Here is an 18,064-nt window from a genome sequence, read left to right as displayed (position 1 = left end):
TGTATTCACATACATGTATTTTGTTCACATCAGATCATCAGATTCTCTGAGCTGTAGAAAGCAGAATGGTTCTGCGTACACAGAGAATCCACAACAGCTCCAGCTGCTTACAACATCACTACTGAATTATGTAGGGAGAAGCACTTTAACATTCACTCACTCTGGCCAGTTCCTCTTCATCTATTTCTGGCTGTCTATGTCTGGAATGTCTTTGTTCCTCATCATGAAAAATTGTTTTGGGCTTTTCCTCTTCAGACTCGCTGTCTGATGGAGGTTCATTGATCCAGGCATCAAGGTCCAACCTGGTGAAGAATTGCAATAAAAAAACCATTTGACTCAGTACCCCTGAGTATTTCAGTGCTTCTCATTACATATTTAGCTTTATTATTTAAGAGTTTAAAGGATTAAATAAGGCTTTAGGAGAGAGAAGGAACCCTACCCCTCTGGAACTGGTACTTTCTTCTGTGCTTTAGGAGCCACAGGGTTCAGCTCACCAGCAAACAGCGCTATTACTTCCTCAGCTACCGGTACTTCTTTCACTTGTAGCTTCTGAATGTATTTTATTAGTTGCAAGATGCAAGAAGCCTAAAAACAAAAGCAGAAGTAATTTGAGAATTAATATCAACAAACTTGTCCTGGGTTGAGCAGCAGCAGTCATTTTTCTCCTTCTTAGGAGCTAGTACAGTGCTACAGTGCTGTTTTGACCTTTTGGCCTTGGAACAGTGGTGATAAGGCCGATGTTTTCAGTTGCTGCTCGAATGTTTGGTCTGGCCAAGGATTTTCTGAGCCTCATGCTCTGCCAGGGAGGAGGGGAGGCTGGGAGGAAGCAGAGACAGGACACCTGACCCAAACTAGCCAAAGAGGTATTCCATACCACAGCACGTCATTCCCAGGAGGTAACTTGGAGGGACCCGGAAGGGGTAGAGGGGCTGCAGGGTTGGACGAGGTATCGGTCAGTGCTCGGCTGGGGGGAGTGGGGCGAGTTATCAGTCAGCTGGTGCTGAGGTGTTGTATTCTTTCCTCTTGTTATTTCCTTTAGCATTATTATTATTGGTGGTAACAGCAGTGATCTGTGTTATACCTTAGTCACTAAACTGTTCTTATCTCAACCCGTGGGAGTTGCATTCTTTTCGATTCTCCTCTCCGTCCCTCCAGTAGCAGGGGGAGGGGAAGAAGGGGGGGAGTGAGTGGACGAGGTTTGTGGTTGGGTTTAAACCACGACAAAACTGAACAAAGAAAAAAAGAAATCAAACTGCAAAGCAAGTCAGCAGAAGAGAAATTGTTCCACTCCATTAAGGGAATTAAGAGAAGCAGCATAAACTGCAGGTTTAGGGCAAATGCAAACTAATCCCTGTTAACCCCCTCATCTGGCTGTGCCCTTCCTGTGTCCTTAGGTGCTTGCATCATTTTAAATTTAAATTGCTTTGAGTGAAAGGCTTGCAGTTTTCAGAAGTGGTATTGAACTGGAATAGAACCTGGGCTCTGACCTGAAATGTCACCACCATTCTTACTGCAGCTCTAGAGCTTCTCTTCACACAGTTACACAAGCACAGAATTCAAGTGCCACGCCACTGATAACAGATTATATAGAATGTGCATGGCCACAGAACATTACACGTCTGCTTCAGAGGAACAAGAGACATGGTATGATCAATTCCAAAGTACTTTTGGCCTCTTACCCTCTCCTGAACTTCTAGGTCTGCACTCTGTACAAACTGAGGCAACCTGTCAATCATCAGCTGTGTGATTTCCTGAGCTGCTTCCTTCTCCCCAGCTTGCTCTTTCTGCTGCAGGATGGATGCATAAAGTTTCACCATGTTCTGCACATAAACTGCCTGGATGTGGCCTGGGAGAGTTGTCACTTTAGGCCTCAACATTGCTTCTAGAGTTTGGTTTGCTTCCTCGAGGTGCCTGTAAGGACAGAATGGACACATGAAAGACAGCAACTGAGAAATTTCAACCTCTCAGTCTTCATAGAGAAGATTTCTTTGAGTTTTGAAAATGTGATCAAACTGAAAACAGAGTATGTTCACACATCCAAAAGACAAAACCCATCTATTTAAACTAAAAGACAACGCTGATATAAGAACAAGGAAAATTGTGCTACTGTGGGCACAGAGAAGTTGTGAGAAAAAAAAATTACTTCTAAATCTCAGAAAGATTAGGTTCTGCAAAAACCTTTCAGTAAGGGCAAAACAGGGAGGGAAGTAAAAACTGATTCAGTCAAACATGATGACTGGACATCTTCCATATGATATAAGTGGAATTAGACCTTAATTGTTAAGGAGATCCTTCAAAGTCTTAAGCTCTTGCAGCTTATACCTACAACTGTGCCTTCCTGGTTAAGTGGGCAGAACTACAGAGACAAGAAAAAAGACCAGATATTCACAGTGAAGTATCCATCTTGGCTAGAAACAGCTGAATGGTCTATGGGCTAAAGGAGCAGGAAAGAAGCAATCACTTTGTTAGCTTTAGGGTGCATATTCTGAACTACCCTTCTCAAAAACACGCTTCAGTGATCAGAATCTCTGTCTGAAAGAAGCCACTCAAAGTGTTTCAGGTTTTGCGTACACACTTACTCAGAGAACTCCCCACATATCCAAGCAGCAGCATAAAGCACCTCACAGATCCCATTTCTCTGGGTGTTGCTGGCTATGAGATGAGCATTGTCCAGAAGCATGGCCATTTGAGAAACTGCAAATTTACGAATAGCTTTAACTCGGATGGCTACATCCAACATCTGAGCTGCTATAAGGTGCCCATGCCGTGTGCCTTCCAATCGGGTCAGCTCCACCAAGATGCTGATGTACCTACAAAAAGTAAAAGGGATGCAATTTTATCAGCAGACAATCAAGCGTTATCATTGCTCAAAATGATCTCAAAAAATGACACATAAAACCACTGACCATTCAAAATTTGTGATATATTGATAATTGGACTGACTACAAATATCTATGATTTTGGTCAGCAGCTCATCCCGGTACGTCGTCCCTTCTGCTTTATCCACATGGATCATCAGTTTCTTCACTATCTCCATCAAGTTCTTCTTTGATACCTGTTAAAGAGTTATTGAAGGGTTGAACCACAACAGCCGTTTCCCATACCGTCACGTCCTTTTAATTCCATTAAAGCACCTCCTAGCTCTTTGATGGGCCTGTGTCATGTGTTAACAAGGAATCAGAACCACCCCTCCAGGACCCAGCTTCGGTCACACTCCAAAAAAGGAGCCTGAAAATCTCTTTTCAATGTTGTTATTAAAGAAGAGCCAGTACAAGTACGCAAGACCATGCTGTGCCAGATGTTTTACTTATCATAAGAGCCAGAAACAATCAGGGAGCTGTTATCACAAGACTGCTGGGGAGAAGGGAAGAGAAAGTTGCATGGGGTTTTAGCATCAGCCTCCTAAAGGGTCACAGGGCTGGAGAGGAAAGGAAATACACCAGCAACATACCATGCCATACAGGAGATCTAAAGCTCTGAGTCGGATAGACTCATCTTTGTCATCCAAACACTGGAGAATGAGATCCTTGTGAGACTGAACTGACTTAGGATGTGTTTTCAGGATTTTGGACATAGCTAACAGTCCCAGGTATTTCACTGTGAAAGACAAAATAAAACTTCTTTCCAAATATAGAAACACTGTTTTGCGTTGAGCATGAAATCTTGATACCACGTGCTTCTACTGAAATACACTTGAATAAAAATCTATGGTGAGAAAAAGCATTTTTGAGAAACAGTGCATCACAGAATATAGTCTTTCATTTCATAATCCCATATAGGGGCACATAATTACACATATAATCTTAATCACGGTCATCTTGCATCTCAAGTTTTATCAGTGATTTGAAAATATGTAATATATAGAAACTATAGGGCTTGAGAATAGGCATCCTAGAATGAACACGCACTGAAGACTGGTGTTTTAAGTAGGAACCCTATTCTCAAGAGGAAAAATTCAGATGGCAGGTAAAAGGTTAGTACAAAAAAAGTTTCACAGTGCTCTTTGTAGTCACTAAAATAAATAAGCGCTCACTTTTGCATTCTACTATTGTGCTTACACCGCCAAACGCCCCTCGCCACTTTCCAAGCAGCAAGTTCATACAAAGGGAAAACCCCAAGCAGGGAAAGAGAACTGATTTAGATTCATAAGACCACAAAGAGCAGCAATAATACGATCTGCTTTTAAAAAAGCTCATTCTAAAGAAGTGCTCACTATCAAAAATCACCTCCACATTCAAAATCCCAGCAATCATTCACAACATACCGGCCAGGAGGACACTGAACAAGCTGTTTGGAGGAACAGCTCGTGCCTCTAAGACCGCTGCAGTTTCTCCCCAGTGGCTGGTTGCTAAAAGCTTCCATGAAGACATGCAACATACTTACAGTTCTGGTCAGAATCTTCTATCAATATCCTTAACTTCTGAACGCAAAGCTGGGAAAAAAAGACCACATCATGCTTACTCCAAGCCTTAAAAGCCTTAATTAAAAGACATTAATGTGCACTCAATACAGCAGGAAGCATTCTGACCAAGACCTTTAGGTAAGAAGGTCTTGTTGCAGTAACAGATTTCAAAACAAAAGGAACCCCTGCATGATTGTATTGGCAGCAGCAGCTGAATAAGAGTTATAAAAACTCTAAATGAGAAGAATCTTCATTTTAGAGCAAAGGAAATCAGAGAATTTATATAGGACATGCTTCAGGCTGTAGGACTCCACCTGAGCAAGAATGCTTCAGGGAGCTACCGCTTTAATTTCCAGCAGAGGAACACAAATCCAGTTTCCTCATGGCACTTGGGTTACACAGTAGAGCAGAACAAACAGCCCCCACCAAACCCCAGTGCTGTACCTGGATGCTAGCACTGTGATTAGGCATCCCAGAGGAGAGAGAGATCAAAACTGAAACACATAAGCACACATTTCAGTTAGTATTCCTGTGTTGTGAATGAAGGCAGCATTAACTGTCAACAGCCAGCTCAGCTCACAAGGAAAGGTGACAGTTTATTTTGTTGTTTCCCTGTTTGTTTGGATTTTTAGAGGGGAAAAAGTTGGGACACAAACTATAGCTTCATATTCTTTAAGAGTAATAACAGCAGTGTAGAGAATAAAAGTGAAGGAATGAACTGCTGCAACAGCCAGGTCAAAGCTGCTTTTCATTACGCTTTGCTCTCATTAAGGTTTATTTTACTGCTATCACATAGCAGTCAAGCCTGTAAATGTGTCATCAGCTACTGTATAGCTGAATTTTTACACAAGCACTTCCATAATGTAATGAGATGCAGCAATGGATCCTGGAGTTTAATGTAATTAGATTTAATCAAGCCAGCAAGAGACTGGAGGCACAAATCAGGTCCCCTTGTTGATTCCATTGGATGTCTGTAAAGCTCTGGCTGCACACAGCCCTGCAGCAGAGGTGCTGTTACACTGGTAACTGCTGCTGTCATACAGCACAGCCAAGCCAACACCAATGCTGAGCAAGTCACACAGGCTGGCACTGGTGACTAATAAGTACAGTGGCATTTTGCTCTCCATAATGAGGGCTCCATTTCAAAGAAGGTGGGTTGGATGCTCTGGTTTTGGGTCACGAAGAGAGCTGGTGGGTGGCAAGGTGCTGCTCTAATGCAGGCACATAGCTTCCCATCTCACCTTCTAAATCTGAGCTTTACATTACAGCACCTGAGGTGTACTGGGGGTGTGAATTTCCCTTTAATCCACAGAATCCCCCTGCTGTGTCTCATGGAAGCACACACTGATTCACAACAGAATGAACCTCCATGGTATTTTTTCCCCCTCATCATGTCATCTCACATTTCCCTCAAGGATTGCAGTGAGTGACAGATCACCCTTTCCTCTTTGAACTGAGCCAGTACAGCAAGTTCCTGCATCATTATCCAAACTACACACAAGAGACAGGCTAATGGCCCAACTGTGGATGTCAATAACCCTCCAGTTCCACACTAAGACACGAAAAGCGCCAAGTCTGAGCAGTAATGCTGTGTTATCCCTTTATAGCTTTCTTTCTCTCTCACTCCCCATTACGGAATTTGCATCCTTTCTCCAGAAACTGAAACTTTTAATCAATGATTCCAATTACCTCCTTTAAGGAATTACATCAGCTTTTTAAGCTGTGAAATTGAAGCATTAAAAAAAATAAGTCTGCTCCTTCATCATGTAAGAAAACTTGGTCCAAATTTCCATGAAGCATCAGTCTTTTAATTATGCTGCTGGTTTACTTCCTAGTTTTAGCAACATTTAGAAGCTTGCATATAAATAATCACCCATTGTTCATCCTTTCAGCCATCAGTGAATACAATGTAGCTGTATTAACTTAGCCTTGACAGGTAACAAAGGATTTCAGTGACAGTTATGCAGTAACACACATCAACATTCACCAGGTGACTTATTTCAGTTATCAAATACATTAAGTTAAAAAAAGGTTTACAGATGGTGTTAATGGATGACAAAGTTCATCATGGTTTGTTTCTACGTTACAAATTTCAGTTCTCACCTGCTATTACTGTGTTCACACATTCATATAACAGAGACATGGCTGAAGTGCTGAAACAGAAATCAAGTATTTTAAATAAGGAATAAAATAGGCACATTTTGAAGAGTTGTCAGCAGTATCTTGGAGCTAGTTAACACCTTTAGTTACACAAGAAGTTGGAGGTATTCTGGTCCATGTACCTTCAAGCTAGATTAAATGATTCTTACTTAAAGACTGTTGGGAGAAGGAACGAACATTCATTTTAAACTGAATGTTTAAAAACCAATCTTGGAGAAGCAGGAAAGAGCAGCACTGTAACACAAGGAAGAGGGAAGGAAGCGGTTACTCCAAACCTCAGCACCAGTTACTGAGCACTGAAGCAATCTTGTCCAAGGACCAAATTAAATTCTCTGTCCAAGGTCAAAAATTACTGAGAAGGCAGCAGATGGAGAACCTCGAGTCTCCCTCTCTGAAGGAACAAGTCACATACAAGCAGTGTGTAGATACAACACTTGCTCCTTCCTATAAGTGAAAAACCCACTTTCAACATATGATTTGCCCCAATACCCAAACTCAAGACAACTTCTGCCAGCTGAACACACACACAGCGCAATTCTGAGGAACTCAGAGTTACTCTGAAATCCTGATCTACACAAGAGGGAAACACAGTGAACCTCACAAGTAACAAAAGGAGCACACTGCAGAAGCGAGGGCTGCAGAGGCAATGAGCAAACAGCTCTGGAGGCAGACGTCAGCAGTGATACTGTGAAGGTCACTCAGCACACTGGATAACTGACTCCAGCATGTTCAAACAAAGACCATCAGTTTTGTTCCCTTTGCACTACATGATGGTCAAGGGTAGTCTGCCTTGTGTTGAAGTGACTGAATGGAGACCAAGCTGAACAGGGTTAAGTCCTCACAAACAACAAAATGAATGACTACTGTGGGAACTGGGGAGAGGAAGCAGAGGCAGGACTGAAGACATCCAGTTCATCTTCCTGCTGTTTCTGGTGAATCTGCATCTACTTGTCAATGCTGAAAAACCCCTCTTTAGGTATTTGGATGCAAGGCTGCTGGATGGTCTGCTCTGAATCAGTCTTAAAGGTAAATTAGGAGGACAAACTGTTTGGCTTGAGCTGCTCAAGCAGTGACATCTCTCATACATACCTATGGATGAGGTTGGTCAGAGGCTCAATCAATTTCTTCCCCAGCCTAGGTTCTAATGGAGTAAGAGCACCAAACTATTAAAAAAAGTGCAGACAAGAAAGTGATTTAATAGCTGCTTTTAAGCAGTATAAAAAGCATGATTTCAAGTGCAGCTCATTATATTTAAACCAAGCTATACTGAAATGCTTTTCTCTCTTGGGTTATGTTAACAAACATTAGAAGATATTCCTGGTTTCTTCGTATTTGGATTTCATGGTAACTATACCTCCAAGCAAGAAATCTATTTTTGCACCCAAGGTGTTTCAGTGAGAGCCCCAAACCTGCAAACACCCATCCAGAATACTTGCCAGTTTTATGATTTTAATGAGAACCCAATTATTAGTAGAGGACGTCATCAGCTTGAAGAAGAGGGGAGCAAGGGAAAGGTAGTTCTTGGGATTGCGTCGAGCCAGCTCACAAATAACGTTTACTGCAGCAGATTGAACACCTGGGAAAGAGGTGGGAAAAGCAGAAATCTCATCAACACCTTCATTGTAATTGAAGCTTCTAGTGCAGAACCCCCACAATGAGAGCAGCTAAAGATCCAAGAGGAATGGATCAGCCTCATTACCTCTCCCTAACTAAACCCCAAACCCTGAAGTATAGCCAACGTAAGTAAGTAACAAACTGTTAAATAGCTTTGTTCCAGAAAAAGTTAATCCACTAATACAGCTCCAACAGCTTCAAGTTTGAAGTAATAATTCTGAAGGCATTTTAAAGAATGGATATTTAATATGGCAACATCTGTCAAAACTCTATGTGCTCATCTACCTATTAAACAGGCCAACCAGCACCCAAAAGATGGTTACAGCATTTCCCATATATTCTTCTCTCCATAAATTCCAAAAGCAGATCTATGTACATGCTTCGGAGCAGAAGTAATTCCCTAAAATGCACTCACCAGGATCTGGATCTTCAAGTTTCTCTTTAAGGCGAGGAAATGCGGGACGGAGGGACTCTGGGTATTTCAGAAACACTTTGTACATGATTAACACTGCCTTCTTCCTGATGTAAGGCTTTGTATGAGACATCTGTTCAGGAAACAATTGCAGTCAGGCTCTTAGCAAATCTGTGTTTCCAGTTCTGCTCAAGGTCCTTATGTCCACTCTACTCTCTCTAAATCTCTTTCTGAACTACTTTCTGAACACTCAGCTTTGAGGGGAGAGCAAAACAGTGTTGGTTATCACCAGAAATAACAGCAATAGTTGAGGTAATCCTCTTGAGCTAACTAAGGTCTGTAAAGGCTCCCCTTTACAAGGCAAAGCATCAATTTTTTACATGGAACAATTCTAAATTTAACAGCTATTTACCAGATTTGAACTAATTCACAATCTTTAACGACAGGAAAAAGTGATTTCAATCTTATCAACTCACCAATGTCATGATGTCATTTGCCAAGTCCCTGGCAAGATCTGGAGTAACAAAACAGGACAAGCCAGTCAGTGCAACTCCAGTATCATACTGGTTAGGGCTACTCAGATCCTAGAAAAGGAAAAACAGGCTCAAAAATTTAAGATCACACAGGATGCTGAGCAACAATTTTCTCAGTCCAATGTTGTTCATCTAATACACATGAAGCAGAGCTCTACTTCACGGGAGGATTTATGTCAATTCTTAACAGGAATGGCCTCCAACATCTGTAATATGCAGCCAGCCTGGGCTTAATAATGGGCATAATTAATCCTAATTAAACAACAGCTGGATACTGCAGCAATAGAGCAGTTAGAGACACCTTCCTCTGGTGATATTTCAGGATGGGAAATAAGGTTTTAAAACTCTTGACGTAATCACGAACATCTTTAAAGCCTTAAAAACCTGGTATTAAACAAAACCCTGCCAGGTCCAAGCCCAACTATCATCAGCTTGTTGAATGCTTAACAGTGAGTGAATAGCTTCATCTACTAGAGAAATGATGATTACTTCTCTTCCAAGCTGCTGGCAGCACCATCCATAAAGGCACAACACAAGCTGAGTGGGAGATACATTTCACTGGTCAAGTCTCCTTGGGCTTATTTGTATCCTGCATACTCCTACATTGTGTTTCAGGTATTTCTAAGCTTCAGACTCTTAACAATATTAATGTTCATATCTGACTGCGTTCAAGTATCTGCCCAGGTTCGTGTGTACATGGAGGCTGCTTTAAGAGAGTTAAGCAGAGTCAGGCCTTCAGGATTCTCTACCATTTGCAGCTTATAAAACTTTTTGCAGGTGGTAGGAAATCAGATCCTACTTTAAGAAAAATGAATTCTGCTTCTCTTCAGGAACAACAAAACTGCAGTTCATTCCAGCTTTAACCGATTTTGAGAACCGATAAGCCCTTAAAATACAAAGTTGCTAGACCAATGAAACTTGAAAAAGCATAAAGATGCTTTTAAGTAAAAAACTCAAAGCACAAAAGGAAGGAGTAGTCCAGTAAGTGACTGAAATTCAGTATAATAGTCTCCATAATAAAGAAAATGGTCAGACATCATTAAAGATATGCACTTTTCAGAGCAGAATGGCTTAAAAAATAAAGGGAAAAGCACCAGTTATTTAGGAAAGATACAGGATGACACTCTACTGATCTTTTTTAAACAAGTGTAAGATATTCTAAATACTTAGATGGTAAAAATACAAGCACACCTTGTACTGGATCAGCCAAGTTTTAAAGTGGTGATACTTTAGAAAATTAAACTTAAGAGCTTTGAAAATAGATCTGTAATCTGAAGCGTAGGAAAAAAGAATGCTGCAACCCAATAACTCAGGAAGAATCCAAGTCACAAACCTCTATGAGAATGAATATAACACACTTTGGTACATGAATACAGAATACAACTTTACATATACTCTTCACTTCTACACACAATTACACCAAAGGTGTCAAAAGCTTATTACCAGAAGAAAACAGACCCTCGCAGACAGAAAGCCTGTGGAGCAAGATGACTGTTCATTCTACTTCAGGAATTTTTCTGATCCACTACATTCTTTTAAGAGCTGCCTAAGAGCCTGATAATAGCACCAAAAGTTCTCATTGTCACTGTGTTAACAGAGAACTGGTGTGAGACAGCACAAGGAAGTCTATGGACAGCTTTGAAGTGTCTCATTAATCCTTCAGTTTATGGAATGAGACCCTAACCCTAACCCAAGTGAACAGAATTCTCCTCAAACACCTTTCCATTCCTAGAAGAGAAATTACTTCATACAGATGTGAAAATACAACCAGGGAGACAATGCAAGACAAAAATGAGGACTGAAGTGAAAAAGCTCACCTTTCGGATCTGATTCGTAGTCAACATGATGACATCAGTCCCTTCATGAAAGCACTGAGAGGCCGCGAGGTAACCGATGCGCTGCAAAAGGCGAAGAGGAAAAGCAACATCTGTAAAGCCAGTTTGGACAATGTTTAGATGAACAACAACTGACAGCTTCAAAACCAGTAATAAAAAGATGAACAATTAGCAGGAGGTTTGCATAACAGAAGAGGCATGACAAGGCTCTCTAGAAAAAGGGGCTTATATCAGGAAAGAATAAGCTCAGACAGGCAACATCTCCAGGGATAATACATCTATCTTAAGGATAATAAAACTAGCTTTACCTTCTCTACTTTGTTACAAGATAGAGATTCGATGACCCCCAAAATGTAGAAATAAGCTAGGATTGTCAGTAGAAGGAATGGAGAACATTACATTTATTTTGTCTGTGTTCACTCCTGACTTTCAGGTAACTAAAGCCCAATTTGGAAACTTCCTTAGACAGTAACATTCCACCCTGTTTCGTGAAAGAGGTCTGCAACACAAAGCATGAACAAAACTCTTCAAGAAACATTATAAAGCTCTTCCAAAATAAAATATGCCTGCTATAAAGAATCTTAGGGGGCCTTCACATTAAAATACCCCATTTCTTCATGAAAGATATATAGGTATTGCCAAGCATCTGGTAGAAAAAGCCTAGCCAAGCAGGCAAAGTATTACCCATGTACTAAAAACAAAGACAGTTGCTTCCCTTCTGTATTGAAGAAAGCAAACCAAAAGATGTCATCCCAACGCACTCAGACACAGCTTGGCTGGTACAGCTGTAGCTACACAGTGAACTCACTTTGAATGTAAACTTTGATGCACTCATGACTTCAATGATGTTGAAAGCAGCCCAACTGATGTCGTAGCCCAGCATCTGTAACTGTGAGCAGAGAAACAAAGATAACAACCTTCTGAAATAAGAGACTCAAGAAAAATAGGTCAAGACACCTCACAAAAGTGAAGATGTAACATGGGTTCAAAAATAACACTACAAGATTTCTCAAGCTCATGCAGAGTGTTACATTCTACACCACTCACAGGTAAGGGAAACAAGCCTTGATGTTCCAGAAACAAGATTTAAACAGTTTGCATTAATTCCAGGTAACACACAGTGATATGAATGTCAGGGGAAAAGGGTTCTTTCCAAGGTTGTTTTTATTTAACTAAAACCCAGTACAGAAGCACAAAAGTAGTTCTTTAACAGTTTTCTTCTCCTCGACAAAGGATGGCATAAAGAGAAACAACCAGTTCCAAGGGCTCAGGCAGCTATTTGATAAGAAACAATCCAGCTGAAAACAACTTCTTAAAATTGGGTTAGTTTTAAATCAGAGCAGCTTCTTGAGCTAACTTAACGAAATACAATTGTACCAATCCTAGTGCCAGCACAATAAACAGGATGGGAATGTGCAGCCTCTGCTGTCAGGCACATGTGGGAGCATCTTCACCTGCACCAGTCTGAGAAGAGCAGGCATCCAGACCAGAGACTGGCTCCCAGTCAGCAATACAAAACCAAAGATGGGATTGCAGCATACTCCACAGGCACTTACGTATGTAAGTTTGCAGACTGCATTTGCTTTCACTGCAATGTTATCCTGCTTGAGCTCCTGCTTGATCTCATCGATGCACTGGGAGATGTATTTTGCCTGAGGAAAAACAAAGAAAAATTTGTGCTCATTTACCAGTTTTGGAGACTTGCAGCATGTTCATGGGGAGAAGCTGCAGAACTCATCATGTGCAAGTGCCAAATCTCACACACACTATTGACTGATGAAACTCATTACCAAGAAACATCACAATTCTATTACAAAAACAAAAACACAGATATTTCTTCAGTGGTTTCCTTTCTCCATCATAATTACACTGTTGAGCCCACAACTCGATTTCCAAAGATTTGTTCCATCACGTATTATGGGGTCTGAAGAAAACCCCGAGTTCCGCCATCCCTGGAACACCCACTGGTCACTCGCCTCAATAGGAAGTCAGAGATCACTGTGAGTCTAGAATAAAAACTATGTCAAACACTATTAATAGCCCACAAATGTAAGCTGACTGATGAAAATACACTCCATGAGTTACACTTTTTTTTGGGCACACTGTATTTGGATGGCACTACAGGCACTCCACAACAGTAAGACTCATAGACACTGAACAAACGCTGTATACAACATGCAATTGATCTACAAATACATTGTACCTCGCCTTGAATATTTTATGTCCACAGAGGAGCATGCTGGAACAGTGTCACCAAATCCTTCCCCACTGTATCTCATTGCCACATCTTGGTCAGCAAGGTCAGCACTGGTTCGCAGTGGCGAACACTAACACGCAGGTCTTTTATGTCCATAAGCGGAAAGCATTATCATCGTTTCCCACAGTATCTGTCCCCAAACTATTTAAACATTAGTTTCCTGGTGACCCCTTGGAAGTTGAATGTAAAGCACTGTGTGACCAGGAGGGGAAAAAACCCTGAAACATAAAACCCTAGAAAACGGAAAAATTCAGTAACACCCAGCTCAGCACAGCTGAACACAGGCTCTGAGTCAGCAGTCACACTCGATGGCCCCAGTAGCCTGCAGGCAAACCCTGTGAGCATGAAACAGAATCCCAGACTGGTCTGGTTTGGAAAGGACCTTAAGGCTTATCCAGTTCCAACCCCTGCCATGGGCAGGGACACCTTCCACTAGAACAGGTTGCTCCAAGCCCCTGTGTCCAACCTGGCCTTGAACACTGCCAAGGATGAAACATTTACCACTTCCTTGGGCAACCCGTTCCAGGCATTTTGAAGAGCAGAAAGAAGTCCTTCCAAACCAGTGGTACTTCAAAGCCTAAAAGGCTACAAGGAATGAAAGACTCTTCTATATATAGAAAGCTTTAAAGGATCAGCAGGTATTAACTTTTTGTTAATCTCTCTAGAGTAGCACTGCCATGAATGAGCAATATGAAGAAAACTGATCTATTTAATCTAACACTGAAATCCGAAACCCAACCACCCCAACCAGATTCACTGCCACATTTACCATCTACATAAATACGAAGGAAACAAGTAGGTGTGTGTGGATCTTCGGTGAAGCTCTTCCCTGTGGCATCACGGACCTCTGCAAAGCCCTGGATATGGGCTGCACTGAAGCGTTTTCACCCCATGCTGCAGCTGGCAAGCTGCTCACCAGAGCCAGACTGGACACTAAACGGAAGAACAACCACTTCACGTGATGAACAAGAAATGGCAGTCACTCAGCAAGTCACTCAGTATTTGGAGAGAAACCAAACCAAAACCATTTACACACTGAAACAGAACAAAATGTGGGTATCTTGTAGTTTCCCAGCATTGATTTACTAATAGTTTTTGCACAAATCCTTAAAACACAGCTGTTTCTTAGTGTGTTAATTAAAAATAAATATTTCCCAGTATATAACTGGCTCAGTTCTTCCTTAAATGTTTTTGAGATCCCATGAAGAAAGGAATGCAAAAGGAAAATACTTCAGTTCAGTTATGCTCACAGTATTCATTACAGAATCAACTATGCTGGAAAAGACCACCAGTATATTTCGTAACTACCAATTCCTCACTAATTCTGTGATAGTGTTATCTGAAGTCCTGCCAGGTGCCTACTCCGTTGCTCCTACATTTTGGCCAGTCAGCTGAGGAGCACTTTTAAGTCACAATATTCACAGACCTTTGGACATCCCCCAGGCAGACTGCTCCGAGCAAGCATGGCCATCCTAAGGCAGCCTTTCACTCCCGGGGCAGCCAGAAGCAGCACAGCCATTAGAGGGATGAACACCCTCCTCAAAAGGACGGCAGTGCAGGCAGAGCTGTGAGACTGCAGTCAGAAGCTGAAGGGCAATATGATAACATGGGAAAAGAGCTGAGAGGAGTTCTTTTATTCCTGATAGGCTGCCAAGCGGGAAAGGAGCCGTTCCCAACACAGTGGAAAAGGCTCCTTAATGAAACACTACAGCAAGCACTCGGGTGGTTGTTTTCTCTCACGTACTCCACAGAAGAAGGAAGATGACAGGAACACACTCGGAGCAGTGCAGCTAAACCCATGCAGATGCGAGCAGTGATTACCAAGCAAACTGGGAATACAGCACAAAGTCGGAACTGTCATTTCTTAATGGTTCCACCAAGCGGTACAGTATGCATGTTATGTCCATTAACAAAATACACAAGCTAATTCTTAAAATAAGTCCAAATTCCTCAAGAATTCCAAGACCTCACCCAGAAACTATGTGCAATCGAGTGAGTGTGAGTAGCTGAAATAAGAACGAAGGTATCACAAATCAAAGCCACAATCCCTTTGAAACAGAGGAAGGGAAAAGTGGGTCACAATTTATGGAATGGGCTGCTGTTGAGATTCAAACCTGTCACTTACTGCAACTGCAAAGAGCTTTCCACCCAGATGAGACAGCGAAGTGTCGGTGAACATTAGTCCCTATTTCTCTTGCACTTTCAGGGTTAAATATCGTGTATTAAGGCTGATCAACAGTGAACACCACAAGGAGCAAGATATGACCTGATATATATGTGACTAACCCATTCTAAACTAGAAAAAGTCTGGAATAAGTAGAACATAAAAATAAATAACTGAAATAGGCATAAAATATGACATTTGTTTTAAGCAATGTAGGATTTATCATTTTTGTAGGACTGAGCCAAGCTCTATGAAATCACGTTGAACACAAGCACATGATGATCTCACATGGGTAAGATGCCACTGTTCCAAGTGAGCAGTGCTCCAACAACTGCCCTTCCTTTTCCTTTCTTTTTTTTTTTCCCCAAAGAATCTCAAGAAATCCTCCCTATAGAACAGAGGCCATGGGCCATGACCATAATGCTTAACACAATAGGCAGTTATGCCACAGACACCTTGTGGGGGTGAAGCAACTTCTGAGTTTGAGCTTCAAGCATAAGATCCTGTTACAAGTGCAGCATAGATCAGCCGCCACCTCCTAACTTAGGAAGGAAGATGGAAAGAAATCCATCTCTTGCTAGGCTTCTATCAACCCCCAACCCCAAAAGCAGTACTTCACATCAACAAATGCCACTGACCTAGTCCAATCGAATTTATACATCTAGAATTGACTACAGTACCTGGCACACCAGCATCATGCCATGACGGCACATTGCAAGTCAACTGAAGTAACAAGAGCATAAATGCACTGTTTGCTCTTAACAATTAAGAGCAAAAACATGATGCTTTCCACTCCCTCCCTTGGCCAGTTAGAGAAAAGCACAGTAGCTGGTAACTTCTGTCATACATATCTAAAAATATTATTTAAATACCATAGAAAAGGCTATTTAATGTAACAGGATCCTTTGTTAAGGGTACCCCATGACTGGCTAGAAAGAGAATTAATCGCACAGCACACACTTCCACACTGTAGTGATCTCCCAACCACCTTAACTAAAACCATAAAGCAACTGAAGCAGGTCAGCATGTAACAGAACATAAGCAGTAACTGAGAAACTGCACAGCATTCATTTCAGCAGGTTTGAAGCAGCCAAAATAAAAGGGTGCAGAGGGGAGTCAGATACAATAAAGAACCCAGAAAACATGTTACAACTTGAAAGGCATTATGAAAAACCCAAGCTTATCTTTCACTCAGCTGTTGAGAAACAGCATTGCTGTAGATGTTTTAACATGTCTCTGCTTGCCTGGGTACCAAACCCAGCTTTCCAGGGATTTATTCACTCATTTTGTAGGTAGGCTGAAGATCCCAGACTAATGCATTGTTCTCATCAGTGCTAAACACTGGAGGCATGAAGGGGAACCACTGCCACTTCATTTGCAGCTATAGACATCTAAATATATATATATAAATAATGCAGTCTTCACCTGTATTATTTATCAGAACCATGATTCATTACCCACTGCCCCCTGTCTGTTAGAACCAAAGTGAGATAACGAGAATCGTTTCTCCGAATGACAGTGCTGGAGGAATGTGGAAAATCAATTTACACTTTCTTTTCTGAATGTTTCCTGAAGTTACAGATAACCAACAGGAACTCGGTGTGATGCAGCCTATAAACCTATGAAAACCTTTGAACCTCATTTTAACAATTCACAGAGACGCGATGCAATTAGTGTGCACCTTCCAGTTTCAGATCAGATACAAAACAGCCCCAAACAAACCACCACAGCACCGTAAGGCACTGTAGGAGACTCTACAGGACCTCAAACAGTTGAAATATTCACACAAAGCACCTACACTGCAAGCCACAGCACAGCTACACAGCAAAAAAGTGGGTATTAGGTAGCAAACCCCAAAGAGGCCAGAAGAACCCAGTAAGCAAGTATCGTCAGCAAGGCTCTACAGATGGCCTTTAGCATCTCCAGTCTGATCAGTCCCGGTATATAAATACTCCAGTCTGATCACAGTATTTGTTAATTTAATTGCATGGCAATTAAACAATCCTCAGGGGCCTGTGCTATCTAAATGATCTGAGCAGACAACTTTTAAGACCAGAAAGATGCGTCACATCCGTGCAAACACAAGATGTACTCAAATTCATTTTACTACTACTATGCAAAAAGCTCTGGAAGTACCTTTACATTAGATACAGGGTAATTTAGATTAGACCTTAGGCAGAAGCTCTTCCCTGGGAGGGTGCTGAGGTGCTGGCACAGGGCGCCCAGAGAAGCTGTGGCTGCCCCATCCCTGGCAGTGCTCAAGGCCAGGTTGGACACAGGGGCTTGGAGCAAGCTGCTCCAGTGGAAAGGGTCCCTGCCCGTGGCAGGGGTTGGAGCTGGAGGAGCTTTAAGGTCTCTTCTAATCCAAACCAGGCTGGGATTCTATGATTTTTCAATTTCTCAGTTCCGGGCATGTTTCTGTGCAGGGTCCCAGGGTTTGATAAAGGCAGACTCTGTTACAAGGACACGGTTTTGCTGCATGTGTAAGGAAATAGTCATGTCCTTCTAAGGAACTCAAGCAGCTGTTGTTTCCAAGACTCAGCTGACAAACTATAGTTCAGAGGGAAACATCCCAAAAGAAGATGCTTGACAACCTATGAATGCCATATCAAAACTTAACACTGAAAACATTTCAATGATGCACCACTCATTTACACAAACCGATGAGCTCTTCTCAGTTATGGAAA

At 41.7% G+C, this 18,064-nt stretch overlaps 1 protein-coding gene across 1 annotated transcript in view; it reads right to left on the bottom strand.

Moving 5' to 3' along the window:
• AP3D1 (adaptor related protein complex 3 subunit delta 1) overlaps nucleotides 1-18,064 on the bottom strand; it is a 39,720-nt gene that overhangs the window by 14,909 nt on the left and 6,747 nt on the right. Inside the window, exons 2-17 of the mRNA XM_065658772.1 lie at nucleotides 12,513-12,608; nucleotides 11,765-11,845; nucleotides 10,939-11,019; nucleotides 9,065-9,172; nucleotides 8,592-8,721; nucleotides 7,999-8,138; nucleotides 7,652-7,725; nucleotides 6,506-6,555; nucleotides 4,847-4,896; nucleotides 4,384-4,432; nucleotides 3,452-3,597; nucleotides 2,907-3,055; nucleotides 2,580-2,810; nucleotides 1,680-1,911; nucleotides 440-585; nucleotides 161-302 (exon numbers count right to left, since the gene is read on the bottom strand). Of these exons, the coding sequence (XP_065514844.1) occupies nucleotides 161-302; nucleotides 440-585; nucleotides 1,680-1,911; nucleotides 2,580-2,810; nucleotides 2,907-3,055; nucleotides 3,452-3,597; nucleotides 4,384-4,432; nucleotides 4,847-4,896; nucleotides 6,506-6,555; nucleotides 7,652-7,725; nucleotides 7,999-8,138; nucleotides 8,592-8,721; nucleotides 9,065-9,172; nucleotides 10,939-11,019; nucleotides 11,765-11,845; nucleotides 12,513-12,608 (1,905 nt within the window). The remainder of the gene's footprint in view (nucleotides 1-160; nucleotides 303-439; nucleotides 586-1,679; nucleotides 1,912-2,579; nucleotides 2,811-2,906; nucleotides 3,056-3,451; nucleotides 3,598-4,383; nucleotides 4,433-4,846; nucleotides 4,897-6,505; nucleotides 6,556-7,651; nucleotides 7,726-7,998; nucleotides 8,139-8,591; nucleotides 8,722-9,064; nucleotides 9,173-10,938; nucleotides 11,020-11,764; nucleotides 11,846-12,512; nucleotides 12,609-18,064) is intronic.

This window comes from Lathamus discolor, chromosome 21, assembly GCF_037157495.1.
Source record: "Lathamus discolor isolate bLatDis1 chromosome 21, bLatDis1.hap1, whole genome shotgun sequence".
NCBI classification, from domain to species: domain Eukaryota; kingdom Metazoa; phylum Chordata; class Aves; order Psittaciformes; family Psittacidae; genus Lathamus; species Lathamus discolor.
The sequence above is the reverse complement of the archived record's forward strand: the minus strand, read 5'-3'. Positions and strand labels throughout refer to the sequence as shown.